Here is a 19,429-nt window from a genome sequence, read left to right as displayed (position 1 = left end):
AGAATCCTCGGGATGAAAGACGCGTGGCTGCTGGCTGTAAAACAGATTTCTGGGTGGAGGTAGGGGTTATCCGTCTCAAATGATCCTGGCCTTCCTCGACAGTGTCCGGCTTGGCTAATGCCTCCAGCCCCTGCTAGAAAGAGGTTCCCGCCCACGTGATGAGGGCACCTGTCGCCCATGCTCAGGCGGTCGCCCGGCAGAGGGCGCCAGAAGTCTACTTTGCGCCCCTAGGGAGGGGGGAGGGGGGAGATGGGGTGGGGGGTAGGTAAGCGGAACCACTATTCCCCGCGTCCACCCCGGAGACCCAGACCAGGTGGGCAGACAACTCCCGTGCCAGCACCTTCCCGGCACCACCAACCTACCTCCTGTGGGTAACCGGTCTGAGGCGGACCCGCCCCAGGCCACGGCGGGAGCGGGGCAAAGCCAGGGGGCTTCTCCCAAAGCTTGACACCCAGGCTCCGCAAACCGGGGTGCTGGGGCGAGGGGGCAACCCGTCAATCAAAGAGACCCGGTCCGAGCCGGCCAATCAAAGAGCCCCTGACAGAAGGCGGAGCCTGCCAATTAGGGGTGCCCCACGAGAAGCGGCGGAAACGATGGGCTGTGGACGGTGGGGGGCGCGCCGTGACGAGCTGGGGGGCGGGTAGGAGCTGCGCTTGCGGCCGAGCATCCCGCTTCTCGGTTTCCCTGCGAAGGAAGGGTGAATGCCGCGGGCTGGTACCCCAGCCGGAAGGAAACTGAGGCTGGAGGGTCGGCCCGGGCGGCTGCCTGACGGAGGCGGTGCCGCCCCGGGGGCGGGGCTTACCCTGTCCCCGCCCCCGCCCGCGAGCTCAGCCCCGGCGCTCAGCCCCGCGCTGCTGCCAGTACAGCCGGCTCCGGGCCATGGACGCCTCGGCGACCCCGGCCCCGACCGCCGCCCCGGGCCCGGGCAGGAAGGAGCTGAAGATCGTGATCGTGGGCGACGGCGGCTGCGGCAAGACCTCGCTGCTCATGGTGTACAGCCAAGGCTCCTTCCCCGAGGTGAGGCCCGCGGAGGGTGGGGGGCTGGAGGCGCGTAGGATGGGGAAGGGGGGCCCGCGCGAGGGTCCCCTGGGGGCGAGGGACGCCCTCAGCCTGCACCCGAGCCTGGGCCCCAGGTCCCTGGCGTCCTGCGCGCCGAGAGGCGGCTGCCACCCCGGGGCGCCCCCTCGGGAACTCCAGCGCCTAGCGGTGTGTGGGGGGTTGGGAGGGGATGGAGCCGGATGGGGTGAAGGTGGGAGGTGGGGAGTCCAGCCGGACCCCGGGACCCCGCCGCGCTCGTTGAGGACCAGCCCTCCCCCTTCTCCGACAGCACTACGCCCCCTCCGTGTTCGAGAAGTACACGGCCAGAGTCACGGTGGGCAACAAGGAGGTGACCCTGAACCTCTACGACACCGCCGGTGAGTGCGCCTGCGCGCCGAGGGTCCGGGTCGGCCCGAGGGTTCCCCGCCCGGCATCCCCGCCGCATCCCCGCGGAGCGGTGCGGGCCGGGGTGTGGGGGGTGGGGGGCTGGTGGCATAGAGGACCCCAGTCGCCGCGTCTGTATGTAAAAGGAGGGTATTTGGGCGAGATGAGCTCCTGGCCACCACCCAGCACTGATGTATTGAGAGCCCACGGCCTCGTTCCCCTCCTGTTTCTAGAAAATCATGGGTGTTCCCTGCTGTGGTCTCCCAGGGCTCTGTGAGCTGCACGTTTGGGTGCCCTGGGGCTGGGCTGCATCTCGGGGTCCTGTGCTTCCAGAAAACTCTGGGCTACAGATGAGAGCCTGTGACTCCCAAGACCCTTGGCCGACAGCCCTGAGGCTCCAGGGTCCTGTGGACCCGCGTTTTGACTCCCACGCTTCGCTTCTGGGATTCAGCGGTCTCCTCTTTGGAGCCTTCTAGGATCCTGTGCCTTCCTGGTTCCCTGGGAGAAACCGGGCGCTGAGGAGAGAACCGAGCTCTAGGGAATGTCAGGATGAGGTTCTGTCACCTGCAGTTCCTCCTGGGTGTGTGCTGCCTGCCTCCCCATCCGAGGCCTGTTGCTGGGGGATGGGTGGGAGGACTTGAGTGGCACTGGTTGGGGAGGGGGGGGCTGCCTGCCCTTAGGGAGTTTCCCTCTTTGCCTCTGGACTGAATAAACATTGGGGAGCAAAGGTCAGGATACCCAGCCTCTGTGAGTCAGTGTTTAGTGAGCTTCATGGAACCCTGTCATCAGGTGCCCCCTCCCCCAGGAAGCCTGGTGTGTGTGAGGTGATGTCTCCGGCTGGCCTTGGATGGAGCCAAAATCCGGACCCTGCCTCCCTTGCCAAGCTGCCAGTAGCATCTCTCATTCTACCTGGACCGTGGCAGGATAGGGCCGGCTGTCCCAGCCCCAGACCTCTCCTGGGTTCCTGACTTCTGGTACCCACCCCCCACACCCCCTGCGGAGGCCTCTAAGGACCTCCCCCTCTTGTTGGGTGAGGGCCCCGTGGGGCTGCCCCCAGAACAGGGATGTGCCTCCGCTGCTAAAGGCTTCAGAGGAGTTCCCAAGGGTGTGGCCGCAAAGAGCAGTCAAGATCACACTGTGTTTGAGACACTTGGTTTCACACGGTTCCCGTCTGGGACCCAGGGAGAGGCGGGTTCCTTAGCCCCACGTGGTGGGTGGAGTGCGGGTGGGACAGGCAGAGTCCAGCGGAGTGTGTCTCTCCTGCCTCTGCCCTCAGGGCGTCTCCTCTCTGCTTCCCCAGTTCACGGTTCCCACGGCCTGCCATCTGACCCAGCGCAGGGACCACTGCTGGTCTTCCTGGCCTTGGCCAGAGAAGGATGCTCAAGGCACATGTCAGGCAGGTTGTCGTGTGAAGGCTCGGGGAAGCTTCTAGTTGCTTTAAGAAGGGATTTGCTCTAAGAGCTCCTTCAGGAGTGATGGGGGAAGCGGCGCCCGAGTTCTCAGAATGGCTGGGCAGCCTGACCTTTGCCGCGAGCAGCACCGTGGCCCTGTCAGCCTCGCCTGCAGCCCGACACCCTCCGAGACAGGAAGCTGCGGCGAGGTCTGACGTTTCCTGGGCAGGGGAGGGGGAAGCGGGGGCGAGGTGGGAGGTTAAGACACCAACCAGAGACGGGGCTGTCTGGGCCTCAGGGTGGGGCTCAGGGCTGGGGCGTCACGAGATGGGGTGAGGGGGATTGCCCAGGAGGTGGGGAGCCGTGGCTTCCTTGGTAGCCTGAGATGGAACACGAGGAAAGGTGTGGGGCGGACTGGGAATCGGACAGAGGGCTGTCCAGGAGCCCGGAGCACGGAGGCTAGGGGAGCCGCAGCGGTGGGGGGGGAGGGTCCTCAGACCCAGCTGCTCCGGTCTCTGGGGAGGACATGCAGGTGGCAGGCACCGGAGCACGAGTGAGAGTGGGTTCCTTTTCTGGCAGCTTCCCCTTCTCGTGCTGCCTGCAGCCACGCCCTGACCAACGCCCTGGCCAGAGCTGGGACCCACCTGCCCCGGGTATGTCCTCCAGCCGATCTGGGGACCACCATGGCCTGATGACTCCCTCCCCTCAATCCAGCGCCACGCCCTAGAGACCCCTGCCCAGAAAGATGACGGCCACAGCCAGACTCCCTGCCACAAAGGAAGCACCCTCTCGTGAGGCGAGAGCCTCGCTTCCTCCCTGCCCCACAGACCTTTCCTCGCCTGAAACAACCGTCTCCTTCCGCACAAAACTCGGGGCTTTTTTTTTTTTTACATCTGAGGCCCATCTGCGGAGGCCAGAGTGGGACACCTGTTTGCCCGTAGACCGAGCTCTAGGGAATGTCGGGATGGAAATAATGTGGACTTGGCCCCTTTAAGTCTTGGCATTCCCCGGGGTAAGTGGGGAGGGTAGTACCGTGTTGTGGGTGGAGGGCCCCATAAAGCTCGTGGGTCTAAAGAGCCAGGGTTAGAACCCACTCCTCCCTCCCCCCCCCCCCCCTGTTTCTATTTCAGGAGTAACCATAGCAGCAGTTCCTCACCTTTGCCCAGCATAGTTCAGCCTATAAGCCCTTTTCTTTCAATACCAGGGGCAGGGTTATCACCCCCTTTTCCAGATAAGGAAACTGAGGCTCAGAGAGGGAAGGTGCCAAGGTCATGGAACATGAGTCTGTGGGCAGCCTGGCCCTCCTGACTCATAGGGGAGGTGTCAGGGACACTCTGCCCCGCCCAAGGAGACGTGAGGTCAGCAGCACCCGGAAGTCTATCACCTGCAGAGTGGAGGCCCACTCTGAGTCCTGGGGAAAGCCGAGCCGGGTACAGTGAAGCCAGGAAGGCAGCCCGGAGGAGGAGCTGGGAGCTGGGCTGGCTGCCCATCCCCTCCCAGAATCCCTCTCTTCTTGAGATTGCTGTGTTGGGAGCTTGCACCTCACCTGGTCAGGGCTGGAGTTTGTCGGGTGAGGCCAGCTCCCTATCCTTTGGGATGGAGTGCGCGGGAGGCGCCCCGATAGTCCTCCCCCTGGTCTTCTGCGTTTCAGTTTCTGCGTCTGTGAAATGGGGTAGCAACAGCCCTGTCTTTAGGATCATGGTGAGGCATGATGAGTCAATGCAGGTAAAGGGCTCTGGCATAGATGACCATTTTTATTATTATTGTCAACAAGGCTCACTTGCTTCTCGCATACCCATTTCACAGATGAGGAAACTGAGGTCCAGAGGTTAGTTCCCAATTGGGAAGGCTGGAGAAGGCTTCCTGGGAGAATTGGTGCCTTTAGAGTGGCTTGGCAGGCAGCTGACCTTGGGCTTGGGGACTAAGTTGGTGCTCCAGCTCCCAGGGAGCCTGTCTCTGACCTTGAAAAATGCCCCCTCAGCCACGTGGTCTCCTAACAGGAAGAACCCTCCCCGCCAGGCTCACTTCCCGGGGTGGCTGCTTAAATGAGCAGAGGCGATGAAAGTGCGGTGACCTGGCAAACGCCTAAAGCCTCAGGGATCATCACTGCACTTCACTCACTCACTCGTCCGTTTGTTCATTCATTCAGCAAGGGACTGAGCTCGCCAGAGTAGCACAGGCAGAGATGGCCCCTGTCCTCGGGGGGGGGGGGGGGGGGGGAGACAAAACAAACAAACAAAAACTCAGAAGAAAAATAAAGCCACAGCTGGCCGTGGGACCCACTGGGAAGGAGGCTGTTTCGGAGCAATTCTCTTGGAGAAGGGGACCCTTCTGCAGAGACCTGACGGAAAGGAGGGACCGAGCCATGCTGCTCCCTGGGGAAGAGCCTCTAGGCGAGGTGACAACGAGGGCAGCGTCTTGGGGGGAGCCAGCTTGGCCCGACTTCCTCCCCCAACCCAGGGCCCTCTGACTGCTGCCCTCATCAACTGCTGGAACCATCACGGCCGTACTTGGCGAACCTTCCGGCACACCTCAGCCCTGGTCTCCACGGCGTGACAAGAGGTGAACAACACTGACTGGACACCTACCAGGCACCAGGAATTAATATTTAAGGACAGACGTGGGCCCTGCCCTCAGGGCGCCTCCAGTCCACAGGGAGACGGGCAGTACACAGCACACACACGAGGACAGGTTGTGGACACACAGGGCGGGTGGACTTGGCACCAGGCAAGATGAAGAGAGACGTGGGCACAGCAGGCCCGGTTTGACAACTTGGCCATCCCAGCCAGGTGTCTGGAAGGGAAGGAGAGTGCGTGCTGCACCACAATTATGAACCGTCTCGTGCGTCGTAGAGGCCCAGGACCTACGTGTGCACAGAAGCGAGAAAGCGTGTCGCTGCGTTTTTGCAGAAGGAACACTGGACTTGGAATTTAAGGAGCCGGGGCGGAGTCCTGGCTCGGTCACTGATGCGGTGACCAGGGGTAGGTTACTTCACTTCCCTGAGACTCGGCTTCTTTCTGTATCAGTGGGAATCTTCCTAAGTCCCCTGACTAGCTCGCCAGATGGTTGCTGTCAGGGTGTCTTAATCATTTACAGGCAGAAGCACCCTGAAAAGTACATAAGGTATATAGGGGGTGGTTGTATTACGTGGAAGTGGAGAGAAGGCAAAAGGAAATAATGTGGACCGTCAGTCCGAACGCTAGAAGATGGGGAGAAAACGAGGGAAAAGCATTCCAGGTACAGGGAACAGCAAGTGCAGAGGCTCTGAGGCCCGAGAGCTCGGTGGGTTTCAGAGGAGGCCGCCTTGGCTGGACCTCAATGAGTGAGGGGTGAGGAGGAGGGAGATGAGGTCAGGGCTAGTGGGCCCAGGTCACTGGACCACAGGAGATGTTTGGGTTTTATTAAAGGGCAACAGGGAGCCACGGAAGGTGTTCAGTTGGGAGAAGGCAGGTCTTTGTGTTTTAAGACCCACCTACCTGCTGCGTGGAGCCTGGGATTCATTGAGGGGCAGCAGGGGAGCAGGGGGAGGTGGCCGGGATGAGGACGGTGCCGTGCTGTGCAGTAGAACGTCCTGTGGTGATGGAACTGTTCTGTACCTACGCCGTCTGTTACAGAAGCCACTGGCCCCGAGCGGCAATTCATCACTTGAAATGTAGCTAGCGTAATGGAGGACCTGCATTTTTAATGTTAATTTAAATAGCCACCTGGGGCTACAGGCTACCCTATCGGACAGCAGAGGTCTAGGCAGACATGCACAAAGGTTAGGAGTGGGGACAGTTTGGGACAGAAAGGGGCAGGCATGGGCTGGATAGCACGCTGGGCCAGTTCTCCATCGTCTTCCGCAGATTTATCCAGCTTCGTGGCGGTGAGCATAGGTGGGGTCTGCGTGCGCTGGGTCCTGCCTACCCCTCGCCCCTGCTCCAGTGTTGGGGGATGTCGGCTGAGTGACAGCACGGACAGTCCTCCTGGCCCAGCCGTCGTCCTAACTGTGGCAGCCATTCCCTGCACAGCGGAGGGAGTCGGGAGTCGGTGGGAAGGGGGTGGCTGTGCCCTGTCATCAGTAGGAGGCCAGAGGCAGGACGTGGCCTGTGCTCAGTGGAGAGGCCACTTGTCTGGAGAGGCCTTTGGCAGGGAGGGAGCTGGGGTCACCCGCCGGCTGGAGGGAGGGGCCGGCGGGGGATTCCCGGGCCATGGAAGGAAGTCACCTTGCCTCTCTGCAGAGGTGGCTGGGGGGCTGCCAATGAGCCCTCACTGCGGGAGTTTTCCCAAGATGCCGGTGTGACCGCTGCGTGCAGGACGCACAGGCACGCCCGCCTCTGGACGAGGGAGAAAGTACCGGAGGACATTGGGTAAAAGGGCGCGTGGCAGTGGGTCGGCTGGGGCGCAGCTTCACCGCCGCTGTGGCCGGTGAGCGCGCCCCGTTCTTGGAGTGTCCTCAGAAAATCCGCAGAACGAACTACTCCCGGGCAGGAGCACCGTGTGAGCGCCTGCCCCCCACGGGGTCAAGGTGTTTCCATGGAGATAACGCAGTGGGGCCACACGTGAACAGTGCATCTGAGTAAGGGCCTTCTTGCGCCGTTTTTGGCAATTTTTCTGTAAGTTTTAAATATAAATTAAAAGAAGAAAAACCAAGCCCACCCAACTGGCGTGGTTGACCAGGTCACAGTTCAATTCCTGTCAGGGCACATGCCCAGTTTGCCGGCTCGATCCCCAGTGTGGGGTGTGCAGGAGGCAGCCAATCAGTGACTCTCATCATTGATGTTTCTCTCTCCCTCTCCCTTCCTCTTATTAAATAAATAAAAATATGTTAAAAAAACAAACAAAAAAACCCACCGCTGCTCCAGCCCAGCCTTGGGGTGAGTCTGATGTGCCCGGCGGGTGTGTGTGTGTGTGTGTGTGTGTGTCCAGGTGAGAAGCTTGCTGTTATCTCCAGCCGTCCCCCCCTCTTCCTGTCCCCCCCTCTTCCTAGCGGTGGCCAGAATGGCAGGATGAATTTCACCTGAGGCCACGCACCTCCGGGCTTCCGGGGGGCACCCTCCTCTAACTTTATTTTCGGGGATGTGATTTCAGCCTGAGCACAGGGCAGGGGGGTAAGAGGGTTGGGGGTGGGGTGACTGTCTCCAGAGGAATTGCTTGCACTTACCTCGATCTGGCCCAGCTCTGGGCACTGCTGGGTTTGCTCTCAGGTCATCCCTGCTGCCGTCCAGGACAGCGGGCGGCCACCTGTTCCACAAACAAAACGGAAGCCCAAGCAGGTGTCACTTGTCCGGCAGACCCCCAGACCCCTGGCCCTTCTGGGCCCAGACCAGGGACTCAGGTGGACAAGGAGGGGGCGCCTCCCTGACCCCCCCACCTGCTCTCCGGTTGGTTTCAGGGCAGGAAGACTACGACCGGCTGCGGCCCCTCTCCTACCAGAACACCCACCTGGTGCTCATCTGCTATGACGTCATGAACCCCACCAGCTATGACAACGTCCTCATCAAGGTGAGGCCTGCCTCCCGGGGTGGGGGGCCTCGGATCCAGCCCCAGCCCCAGCCCTGATGCCCAGCCTCTCCCCCACAGTGGTTCCCCGAGGTCACGCATTTCTGCCGTGGGACCCCCATGGTGCTCATTGGCTGCAAGACGGACCTGAGGAAGGACAAGGAGCAGCTGCGGAAGCTGCGGGCGGCCCAGCTGGAGCCCATCACCTACAAGCAGGTGAGCTCGGGGCCCCTCCCTCCCCTTCCCCACCAGGAGCCCAGGCCCCCGGCACAGCCAGCCGAGGCTAAAGAGACGCCCAGGCCTTTGGCCTCTGCAGCAGGATGCCTCAGGGGCCTTTTGCACAGTGGAAGCAAACAGGATTCTAAGAACAATAGCTGTAAAGTATTGATAGCCCACATATCCGAGCACTTTATTTGATCCTATAACCCTGAGGCAGATACTGTTAGTGTTCCCCATTTTATGGGGGAGATAAGTTGAGACCCAGAGAGGTTAAGTAGCTTGCCCAGGGTCACACAGCTCACCTGAAGTGAGGCTAGGATGCCGTCCCAGTCACTATGGCCCCAGAATCTGGGCCCTTAGCCATCATCCTGTCCCGTCTACCGAGGGCACCCTAGGGGCGGGCCCTTGTTCAAAAGCAGCCTTCCCCTAACTCGTGAGAGGCCCGTGGCTCCTGAGGCATGGGAGGAGGAAGGGAACATGAAGCAAATCTAATGAGGTTTAATAAAAGGGAATAAGCATGAATAAAAGTACATGTTTCAGAGATTGGTATTTTTTATTCTGATGACAAGCTCCGTTGCCTAAATGGTGCTTTCCCGAAGGGAGAGAGGTCTAGGGAGGAAGCCCACCTCTCCTCACAGGCCTGGCAGACACCACCGACAAGCCCGTTCTCAGGATTCACCCCCAGTTTCTGCCCGAGTTGGGAAGGAGGGTGGGAGGGAGCAAGAGGGGCCCCACACCAAGGCCCCGCAGCCCCCAAAGCCAGCCCCAAGCCCGCCAGGGGGTGTCAGGAGGCGCCCCATGCTCCAGGCCCCGCATCTAATGCTGTTCCTCCTCCCCCAGGGCCTGAACACCTGCCAGCAAATGCAAGCCGCCCTCTACCTGGAATGTTCCGCCAAGTTTCGGGAGAACGTGGAGGACGTCTTCCAAGAGGCCGCCAAGGTGGCCCTCAGCGCCCTGAAGAAGGCGCAGCGGCAGAAAGAGCCCCGGTGGTGCCTGCTGCTCTGACCCCCGGGCAGGCCCTCGGCCCTCAGAACAGGACTGACAGGGCCCGGCCCTGTCGACTCCCCGGGACCCTGCCCACCCCCGGCTCACGAAGGGCACTTGGAGTTGTGTCTGGAGCCTGTGGCAAGACTCTGTGGATGGCCTAGAACTTTCTCCTTTCCCAGCTGGGACTCTGACCAGGAACTCTGGAGCTGCGGCCTGCGTGGTGGTGGGCGAGGGTGCTGGACTGGGTCCTCTGTGCTCTGGAACTGGCATTTGTCCCAGGACTCCGCGTGCCCTCTTTGCACTCTCCCCCCAGCCACATGTGTCCCCCTTCAAACACCCAGTAGGTCCTCAAAGCCCGTGTTTGAAACAACCAGCTACACTGGTCTGTGGGCAGCTGTGGGTCTGGCAGCGCCTCGCGGCCCTGGGCTGGGGAGATAGGCAGGGCTGCATCCTCCCGCCGGCTTCCTTCCCCCGGAGCGCCGCCAGGATGGGCCCAGGCCTATCAGGAGAACGCAGCCCCGGACACGGACACGGACACGGGAATTGCATCGCCCCCACCCACCCCGCACAGAGGACCTCAGCAGCAGCCTTTGGCCTGGCCGACATCTTCCCAGATCTGGGTGCACATGACCAGGGGGAGAAGAGACTCAGAAAGCAGAGCAAACACCGTGGACCACCCATCCGACCCCTGCTCGGGGTCTCCTCACCCACAACCCCCACGGCCGGAAACTCGAGGTGAAGTGACAGCAGCTCCTGATCTTGGGCAGACCAGTGCTGAGACTGAGTCCCTGTCTGCAGAAGGACACGTGGAGTCGTCTACCCCCCCCCCCCCGCCCCTCACAGCCACCACGGCTGCCAGGATGTGTTCCAGAGCCGAGACCACCCCAGCCTCCTTCAAGATCGGACTTGACTGACCGACCCCCCAACCGCAGATTCACGGAACTTCCTTCTGGAAGGTCTGGGTTCAGGGACCCAGGAATTTTTTAAAAAGTGCCCCAGGGGATTCCAATACCCCAGAGACTGACAGCTGCTTGGTCCTGAGCTCACTCTGGAGTCAGCGCTACCGAAGGTGGGTGATGGCTTCAGGTGGCTCCTGCTCCCCAGGTATCACCTGCCCCCCTGCCCTGTGCCCAGTGCTGTGGCCACTAAGCCTGAGCTTCTCTGAAGTCACCGCTAGGAAAAGACCTCTAAGCCCACCGCACCCCACCTAGGTTCCCTGAGGCCCCGCCATGGGGACTCACCAGAGCGTTCAGACCAAGGACCTCTGGTTCCAGCAGAGTCCAGGGCCTTGTAGACAAATGAGGGTCTAGAACAGAGGTCAGCAAACTATGGCGTGTGAGCCAAATCCGGCCGCTGTGTGTTTTTGGAAATAAAGTTTTATTGGAACACAGTCATGCCCATTCATTTATGCGTGGGCTGCTTTTGCCCCACAACTGCAGGCTAAAGTCACTGTGACAGAGACCTTCTGGCCCTTCACAGGAAAAGGTTGCCGACGGGAGTCTAGGGCAAACCCAAGTTCTTAAAGGGCCAGACGGGAGGCGTGGAGAGTGAAGGAGGGCAGGGATAGGAGGGAGTGGTGGGGTCTGCAGCAAACTAGAAAGCAAGCACCACTCCAGGCAGGCAGCCAGCCCAGGTGAGCGCTGTTCTGTGGGAATGCTGCCAGGTCTTTCCATTTATTTAGGGAAAGTCAAGATCTGGATTTTTATGTGGAATCTTACTGGGGGTGGATTCCATTTTTTAAAAATGTAACTAATTTAAAAAATTTTAAACCCCTCTGAGGGCCACAGCATGGCTGTGGACACCAGCTATGACCTCTGGTCGAAGAGGATCTGTAGGGAAGTCGTTAAGGGCAGATGAGGATCAGGTGTGGGAGAAGGGGCAGAAAACTCAACCGAACCCATTGGCTTCTTCACCCTCCCCACCAATACAGAACCTACCGTGAGGTGACCAGCAGCCTTGCCCTGTGTGACCTCCTGAAAGTGAGGTTGCTCAGACACCCCCCCCACTCCAATTTCTAGAACCTCTGAATAAGGGAGGCAGATGGAGGGTTGGGTGACATTAGTGCTGGCTAAGTCCCAGCCAGCGCTGAGGGTCTTGGTCGCACTGCAAGAATTCGTGAAGGTGGGCTGAGGGTTGAGGGTCAGGAAGTGTCAGGTAACGCCCTCAAACCACCCAAATGGTGCAGAGGCTGGGGCGCCCTCTGGTGGTGACTCAGAAACCCTGCCTTGGGCCCAGCTGGTCCAGGGGCCAAGAACCCCAGGCCTCAGGCAGGCCCGGCCGGTGACCAGCAGTCAGGGGACTCAGGAAGCACAAAGAGCACAAGGCACAACAGCGGTTCTCTGAGAACTTAAATACCCGCCCCCCAGAGAAACGGAGGCTGGGAGGGGGTGGGAGCCGACAGCAGACGCGTGTGCCTGGGGAGGGAGTCCCCACAGGACTCCCCGGGCCTTCCTTCCGCCCCCGCCTGGGACTCTTAAGTAACAGGTTACACATCCAACCTCAGGAGGCATGTCCACACCCCACCCTGAGGGCTTCAAGTGCCAGGACCGGGGACAGGGGGGCTCCCTGAGGCTTTGCCTCTCCCAGGAAGACTTACCCAGTCCGGTCAAGAGCAGCGGGGGCCAAGGTTCTAGGGCGGTGGGGAGGGCGCGGTATTAAATATGTCATAAATAGGGAGGGGTGGCTAATACTGCTCGGACAGGCTGGGGTCACCTTCCTCTTGTCCAGTCGGGGACTCGGGCCTTGGCCCTGCTCCCGGGGAGGCCACTGGCCCCTGAGGTCACTGCGCCAGTGACCACTGGCACTGCTGAGGAGGAATCGGCAGTGAGGGTGCCGACGGAGACCCCCGCAGTCTCAAAGTCCGGGGCTCGGGGGGCGCAGCCCCGTGGCTCACGGCGTCTTCGCCTTGTTCCTGTTCTTCTGGAGTTTGGTGTGCACCACTTTGAGGGTGGTCAGGAAGTTGCCCAGGAAGAGGACCAGGAACGTGATTGCCAACACGAACACCTGGCGGGACAGAATTCAGAGGGGAAGGAGGGACAGGCCGTGCCAGCTCTCCCTGCTGGAGTGCCACCCCACCCCAGGCCCGAGAACCCTTAGCACAAGCCACCCACAAACTGCAAGGTTTTGCAGGCGGAAGGCAGACATCTGGGCCAACTGGGTGAAGGACCTGAGTCCTCGGGTCAGGCCGGGCCCTGGGGAGTGTTCAACGGGGAGCCATCCCTGAGGGGCTCCCAGGTTCCCTCCCACAGTCTCCTAGGCCCAGCAGCAGAGTCTGGGCCCCATGGAGGAGAGCAAAGTGGGCAGGCGGCTAAGGAAATAACTTTCCACAGGTCGGCCCAGCCTTCCCAGGACCCCCCGCACCACCCCACACACTCTTCCCCAGGACCTCTCTCTCTCTCTCTCTCTCTCTCTCACACACACACACACACACACACGCCAGCCCAGCCTTCCCCAGGACCACCCTCTCTCTCTCTCTCTCTCTCTCTCTCTCTCTCTCTCTCTCTCACACACACACACACACACACACACACACGCCAGCCCAGCCTTCCCCAGGACCACCCCCGCCCCCCCGACGCACACACACACACTCTTCCCCAGGACAACCCCACACACTGTCACACACACCCATACCTGCCATTCTCTGCATTCCTCGTGGCTGGAAAGCTTGAAGAGCGTGACTGCATTGTAGAGCTGCCAGAACTGCGGGGGGAGAGGGGGGCACTGCTCAGTCCCGGTTCCCCTGGACACCACATGGGAAACCCCTGGGTGAGGCACCAGGACCCCAGCTTCTGGTAGCCACTGCCCTGAGACACTGAAACCCCCCAAATGAAACTGGGGCCCCCTTAGCCAGAGTAGCCTGAGGGCTAGTTCTGGCCCCTGCCATAGCCTGGGAACCCATGAGGCCCAGCCCGGGGATGGCTGGTGAACGGGGGAATGAGGGAGAGGTCACCCCAGAGTAGGGGACACCCACAAACTCCAGGGTACTCACATGGCCAAAGAACAGGAAAGGCAGGAGGAAGGTGAGGCCCCGCCACATCCAGGACTGGAATCCCTCTGTGGAGGAGGAAGAGGGCGAAGGCCTGTGTGAGGGACCCGGCCGCCCCCTGCTTGGCCGAGCTCGTCACCCCGAGATTAGCCAGGCACAGACAGACACAGCGAGGGGGAACGGCCCTCAGCTCTTACAGGTGCGGGAGCGCTCACTATGAAATCACCCAGAGAACGTGCGGAACGCCTGTCACCAAGCCTGACACCTCGGCCTCAAGTCACCAAGGACAAGCAGGCTTGACCACACTTATGGAACGCTGATGTGCCAGGGGCTATGTTTTTAAATTTTTCTTTAATTTGCACTTTATAGTGGACTTTTATTTATTTATTTTTTAAAATATATTTTATTGATTCTCTACAGAGATGAAGGGAGAGGGACAGAGAGTTAGAAACATCGATGAGAGAGAAACATCCATCAGCTGCCTCCTGCACACCCCCTACTGGGGATGTGCCCGCAACCAAGATTCATGCCCTTGACCGGAATCGAACCTGGGACTCTTGAGTCCGCAGGTTGATGCTCTAGCCACTGAGCCAAACCGGTTAGGGCTATAGTGGACTTTTAAATGCATCATTTCAATGGATCTTGACAAAGCCAGGCCTACTTTGTGGAGCAATTCAATAGAAATGACCAGCTTAAAAGATAAGAGTTTTATTAAAAATAGTTTCCCCTGAGAGCTTAGATGAACGGTCTCCAAGCTTTTCTGATTGGGCACCCAGCCCTCTGAGGTAAAAAGTTACACACACACCGCCGGCTGGTGTGGCTCAGTGACTGAGGGCTGACCTATGAACCAGGTGGTCACGGTTCAATGCCTGGTCAGGGCACATCCTGAGGGCTCCATCCCCAGTGCGGGGCGTGCAGGAGGCAGCCGATCAATGATTCTCATCATTGATGTTTGTACTCTTCTCTCCCTTTCCCTTCCTCTCTGAAATCAATAATAATATTTTTAAATAAACAAAAAACATATTTTTAAAAGTTACACACACATTCCCAATGTGTATATGTTTATATATATTTATATGTAGATATATTACACTCAGTCATATATGTACAACAGCACTAGGCTAACATATATATATATATATATATTTTATTATAAATCACAGACAAAAAATAGACATTTTAAAAGGATAAGAGAGAAGCCAGCACTGAGGGCACACAGCTGGTCTCACACTTCACTAAAACAGAAACCACAGTGAATTATGAAAAGCAACTTGGGTAGAGGCCAGCAGGCCTGGCTTTATGGGTGGGAGGTTGGTTATGTCCTTACTGGCACATGCTCCCACTGTGGGGGATTAGGGTCAGACCTGGGAGAGCAGGCAGGGGCCAGTACTTGTCCCCCCACCCCGCAGGCCGGCTACGCACCCACAGTGAGGTCCAAATGATTCCTTTCCCCCAGAGCCCGCAGCCGGTAGAGGCAGCCCCTCTGGTAATAATATTGCAGGAACTGGACACAGCCTGCAGGGGGAGCACAGCGCGCGGAGGATTGAGTGACACTTCCACCGCAAAGGGGTGGGTCTTCACTGCCCAGAGGGTACAACCCTCTCCCACCCACACCCCGCCCCCTCTCTCAAATAGAAACTTCTAGAGCTTTCCTAGCCGTGCATTAAGGCACTCAAAAGAGGCTTGCACCGGGCTGGGAGCTGTGTGCGATGCCAGGTCAGCAAGAGACAGTTCCATACAATGGGATGCTTGTACTGAGGCGGAAAAAAGCCCATGGTAATTGTTTCCCAGGTTATATGCAAAGCTGTACGTACAGAGGGAGCCGTGTTTGTGGACTATACAGAATGCAGTATCTATGCACATACGTACTTGTGAGTAAAATGGTAGAAAGGACACAGACCTGTTACCAGTGGTCACCCTACGGGCGGGACTGTACATAATTTTCATTCTCAGCTTTAGGTTTTTGTATTTGTTCGTAAACGGAGTTTTATTTAAAAATTAAGTTGTATTTTTCTGAGTTGGCAATATGCACACGGTATAAAATTCAAAGGGAACAAACAGGTCTCCGGTGAAAAGTAAAATTCGCTCTCCCTGTCGCCAACCATCCGAGCTCCCCGACCCGGGACGGTGCATTGTACATAAACCCAGGGCTGTTCTTAAATGAGAAGAAAGAACATACATCTCCATTTTAAGGAAAACAAAGTCAGTGCCCCAGCACCAGTGGGTTCTCAGAGGTGGCGATTGGTCGATTGGTCGGGAGAAGGGAGGCAGTGACTGGGGCTGGGGGGGGGGGGGAGGAGGAGGCAATGGGGCAGGTCGTCCCTAGAGGCTGGGGATGGAGGGGTAGATGGAGGTGGCCTGGGGGCAGGTAGCTCTTTGGATTTCCAGGGACCTCCCCCAGGGCCCTCTCCCCTCCAGGAAAGACACACCCCTCCCCCCTCCCAGGGCCGGGGCCTCCACAGGGAACCGTGCCCCCTCCCCTGAATGTAGGCAAGAGACACTCACTCTGAAATATGGAAAACGCTAAAAACTGACTGCGAAACTTCTGATAGATTAGTCCATTAGGCCTGCAGAGAGGTGGGGAGAAGGTGAGGGGTGCTGGGAAATCAGACATCCACCCGCCCACCCTGTTCCCGTGGGAGAGGAGAAAAGGTTTTACATTTAAACCCAAATCCCAGCGTCCACCCTTCGTACCACCCGTGTCCCTGGGGAGCGCGTGTAGTTTTGAAGCCTAAGTTCCCACAGGTCTCCCCTCCTCTGGGCCTCACTCCTCAGTGCCCCAGCCTCGCCCCTGCCCCCTGTGCCCCAGCCTTACCCCTGTCCCCTCCGCCCCAGCCTTACCCCTGCCCCCTCTGCCCCAGCCTCGTCCCTGCCCCCTCCGCCCCAGCCTCGTCCCTGCCCCCTCTGCCCCAGCCTCGTCCCTGCCCCCTCCGCCCCAGCCTTACCCCTGTCCCCTCTGCCCCAGCCTTACCCGTCCCCTCTGCCCCAGCCTTACCCCTGTCCCCTGTGCCCCAGCCTTACCTGTCCCCACTGCCCCAGCCTTACCCCTGTCCCCACTGCCCCAGCCTTACCCCTGTCCCCTCTGCCCCAGCCTTACCCGTCCCCACTGCCCCAGCCTTACCCCTGGCCCCTCTGCCCCAGCCTTACCCCTGCCCCCCCTGCCCCAGCCTTACCCCTGCCCCCACTGCCCCAGCCTTACCCCTGCCCCCACTGCCCCAGCCTTACCCCTGTCCCCACTGCCCCAGTCTTGCCCCGTCCCCTCTGCCCCAGCCTTACCCCTGCCCCCACTGCCCCAGCTGGCAGGCAGAGGGTACGTTTCCAGGAAAACTCCCGAGGGCTCTGCTGTAAGCTCACACTCTCCTTGGCCCCGAAGCCAGCAGTGGCCAGGGCCTTGGAAAGCCATCTGGGCCCCTCACCCACCACTAGTCCCTTCACAGCCCCCTGGGGAGGGCAAGCGGAGGCGTGGGGGGCAGGGCAGGAGACACTCACCAGGTCAGCATCACTCCAGACAGGAAGGTGGACACGTAGTGGTGCGACACCCACCAGCCTTTAATTCTCGGAGAGAAGAGAAGGGGAAGCTCAGGCGGGGAGAGAAACGCGGGCATCTCCCAGCTTCCCAGCCTGTGTGTGTGTGTGTGTGTCTGTGGGGGGGGGGGGGTGTTGTCCTCTTCCCTGTCCTACAAAGTCGCACAACCACACGAAGCCACGCATCGATGAGCCAGGAGACCCACAGAGGCTTCCAGGTACCCTGAGAACGCAGCCCGCCCCTCAGCACGGCTACAGCCCACCTCCCCGTCCTCTCCTCCCGGAACCACTGCTACCTCAGCACCTGTTATGGACTCAGTTGTGTGTCCCCAGAACTCGCAGGTTGAAGCCCTAGCCCCCAATGTGACCACATTTGGAGGTGGAGCCTTTCCAGAGGTCACTAAGGCTAAATGAGGTCATAAGGATGGGCCCCCATCCAACAGCACTGGTGTCCTTAAAGAGGAGACGCACGAGGAGTGTGCGTGCTCACAGAGCAAAGGCCACGTGAGGTCACAGGGACGTCTGCCGGCCAAGGACAGGCCTCCGGAGAAACCAACCCGCTGGCCGCCGGGTCTTGGATTCGGAGCTTCCAGGATTCTGAGAAAGTGAATTTCCGCTGTTTGAGCTGCCCGGTCTGTGTCTTTTGTCATGGAAGCCGAGCTGACTGATGGGAGGGCCTTTTGTACTTGCTCTCTGCTCCCAGGCCTTGGCTTCCAGGCCTCCTGGTCCAAATGCAAGTTCTGTCTGTCACCTCCTCCAAGACCTTCCCTGACCTACTCATCCAAGTCAGCCAGACAGTCCCACTCTGGGTCACACCATCCTGCCGCCTCTTCCTCGCGGTGCCCACCGCTGCCTGAAATGATCGTTGTCTTCTCCTTTGTGTCCTGAGCCCCCTTCCCCGCTCAGATGTCAACTCCAGAAGCGCAAGGATCCTGTCTGTCTGGTTGGTTGCTGCACCTGCTCAGAGCAGGTGCTCAGCAGGTTTGCTGAATAAACAGCACACACACACTGACACAGCCACCAACAACACGTGCAGCATCTCACACCGTCCCAGCCGCAGCTGCTCCCTGGCACCCCACGCCCTAGGCAAATCTGCTCCTCTGACCCCTGCAGGCCCTCATCCAGCCCTGGACTTCACCCCATCCAGTCCAGAAGCTGTGGGGACGCTGTTGTCAGAACCCAGTGTTCCCCGCGCACCCCCCCTCACCCCCCGCAGCTCAGGGTTCTCACTCCACAGCTGGGGAGGGATCCTGGCTACCACTCCCGTCCCAGTGTCGGGGGGGCAGCCTAGGAGGAATTTGCCCAACACCTTTGCCCTTCAAAGTCCCTGAGATGGGCCGAAACCGGTTTGGCTCAGTGGATAGAGCGTCGGCCTTCGGACTCAAGGGTCCCAGGTTTGATTCCGGTCGGGGGCATGTGCCTTGGTTGCGGGCACATCCCCAGTGGGGGGTGTGCAGGAGGCAGCTGATCGATGCTTCTCTCTCATCAATGTTTCTAACTCTCTATCCCTCTCTCTTCCTCTCTGTAAAAAAAAATCAATAAAATATATTTATAAAAAAAAAAGTCCCTGAGATGGTCTCGGATCTTTGCTGGCCCTTCCTGCCCCTCTGGGAGCTCAGATAACGGAACCCAGGGTGGCAGGGATGTGCTTTGCCAAACAGCCTGGGAGCAGCAGGCTCCTTCCTCCCAAGGATGTGGCTGTAGTGATTGGGACACCAGAGGCATCCATAGTAGGTATCAAGCCCTCTCTCTCTCTCTCTCTCTCTCTCTCTCTCTCTCTCACTGGGGTGGGGGCCAAGTGAGAAGTTGGGGTCCAGGGCACCACTGCTCACGAGGAGGAGGAGCCCGAGAATCTGCTGGCTTGGGGGATGAGCTGCTGGATTAGACTTTCTTTTTAACTAAATCATCCTGCGACTGGCTTTCTCATCTGCATTCCCAGGCTGGCACCTATGGATCTGTCACTGACTTCTTAAATGCCACATGGCTTTTCAGGATGTGGCTCCGCCATAGTCCATGTGGCTGTTCCTCAACGGTCACTACCAGCCTCGGTGCTGCCAAGACACCCCGTGGAAGTCCCCTGGTGGGATGACACTGCTTCTCCAAGAAGCGGGTGACTGGCTCAGAAGTTGCCCCCCCAAATCTCAACCCCAGTTTATACTCCCATCAGCAGTAGGGGAGACTCTCTGGTTCCCCAAACCCTCACCAACGCCTGAAACCAAATTTTAAAATGTCTGCCCAACTTATTAGGTGAAAACTGGTGTGTCATTGAGATTTCCATTTGCATTGTCCTAACGGGGGTTTAAGTGGCCTTAAAACCTCCCGACCAGAATGTAGACATCGTAAGAGCAGGGACTGGGTCTTCCTCACCCCTTCTTCTCTTTGCAGCCCCATAATAGTTCTGGGTGGAAATCAGGTCCCT

General features: G+C 59.2%; 2 protein-coding genes across 3 annotated transcripts in view; one reads left to right on the top strand and one right to left on the bottom strand.

Annotated features, from left to right (window-relative positions):
* Positions 1 to 845: 845 nt before the first annotated feature.
* RHOF (ras homolog family member F, filopodia associated) lies at positions 846 to 10,890 on the top strand. The gene is made up of 5 exons (XM_054712470.1): positions 846 to 1,017; positions 1,328 to 1,415; positions 8,188 to 8,297; positions 8,376 to 8,510; positions 9,354 to 10,890. Exons 1-5 carry the CDS (start codon positions 880 to 882, stop codon positions 9,516 to 9,518), a joined length of 636 nt encoding a protein of 211 aa, XP_054568445.1. The 5' UTR covers positions 846 to 879; the 3' UTR covers positions 9,519 to 10,890.
* An 895-nt stretch (positions 10,891 to 11,785) lies between these two features.
* Positions 11,786 to 19,429, bottom strand: part of TMEM120B (transmembrane protein 120B) — a 36,553-nt gene continuing 28,909 nt past the window's right edge. The window contains exons 7-12 of one of the 2 annotated variants that reach the window (XM_054712467.1): positions 16,975 to 17,040; positions 15,991 to 16,052; positions 14,908 to 15,000; positions 13,489 to 13,553; positions 13,131 to 13,199; positions 11,786 to 12,503 (exon numbers count right to left, since the gene is read on the bottom strand). In XM_054712467.1, coding sequence (XP_054568442.1) covers positions 12,390 to 12,503; positions 13,131 to 13,199; positions 13,489 to 13,553; positions 14,908 to 15,000; positions 15,991 to 16,052; positions 16,975 to 17,040 — 469 coding nt within the window. In that variant the 3' untranslated portion in view covers positions 11,786 to 12,389. The remainder of the gene's footprint in view (positions 12,504 to 13,130; positions 13,200 to 13,488; positions 13,554 to 14,907; positions 15,001 to 15,990; positions 16,053 to 16,974; positions 17,041 to 19,429) is intronic. The other variant, XM_054712468.1, reaches the window with a different exon arrangement.

Source organism: Eptesicus fuscus, chromosome 23 (assembly GCF_027574615.1).
Source record: "Eptesicus fuscus isolate TK198812 chromosome 23, DD_ASM_mEF_20220401, whole genome shotgun sequence".
Classification (NCBI taxonomy): domain Eukaryota; kingdom Metazoa; phylum Chordata; class Mammalia; order Chiroptera; family Vespertilionidae; genus Eptesicus; species Eptesicus fuscus.
This window is presented reverse-complemented; position numbering and strand designations above follow the sequence as displayed.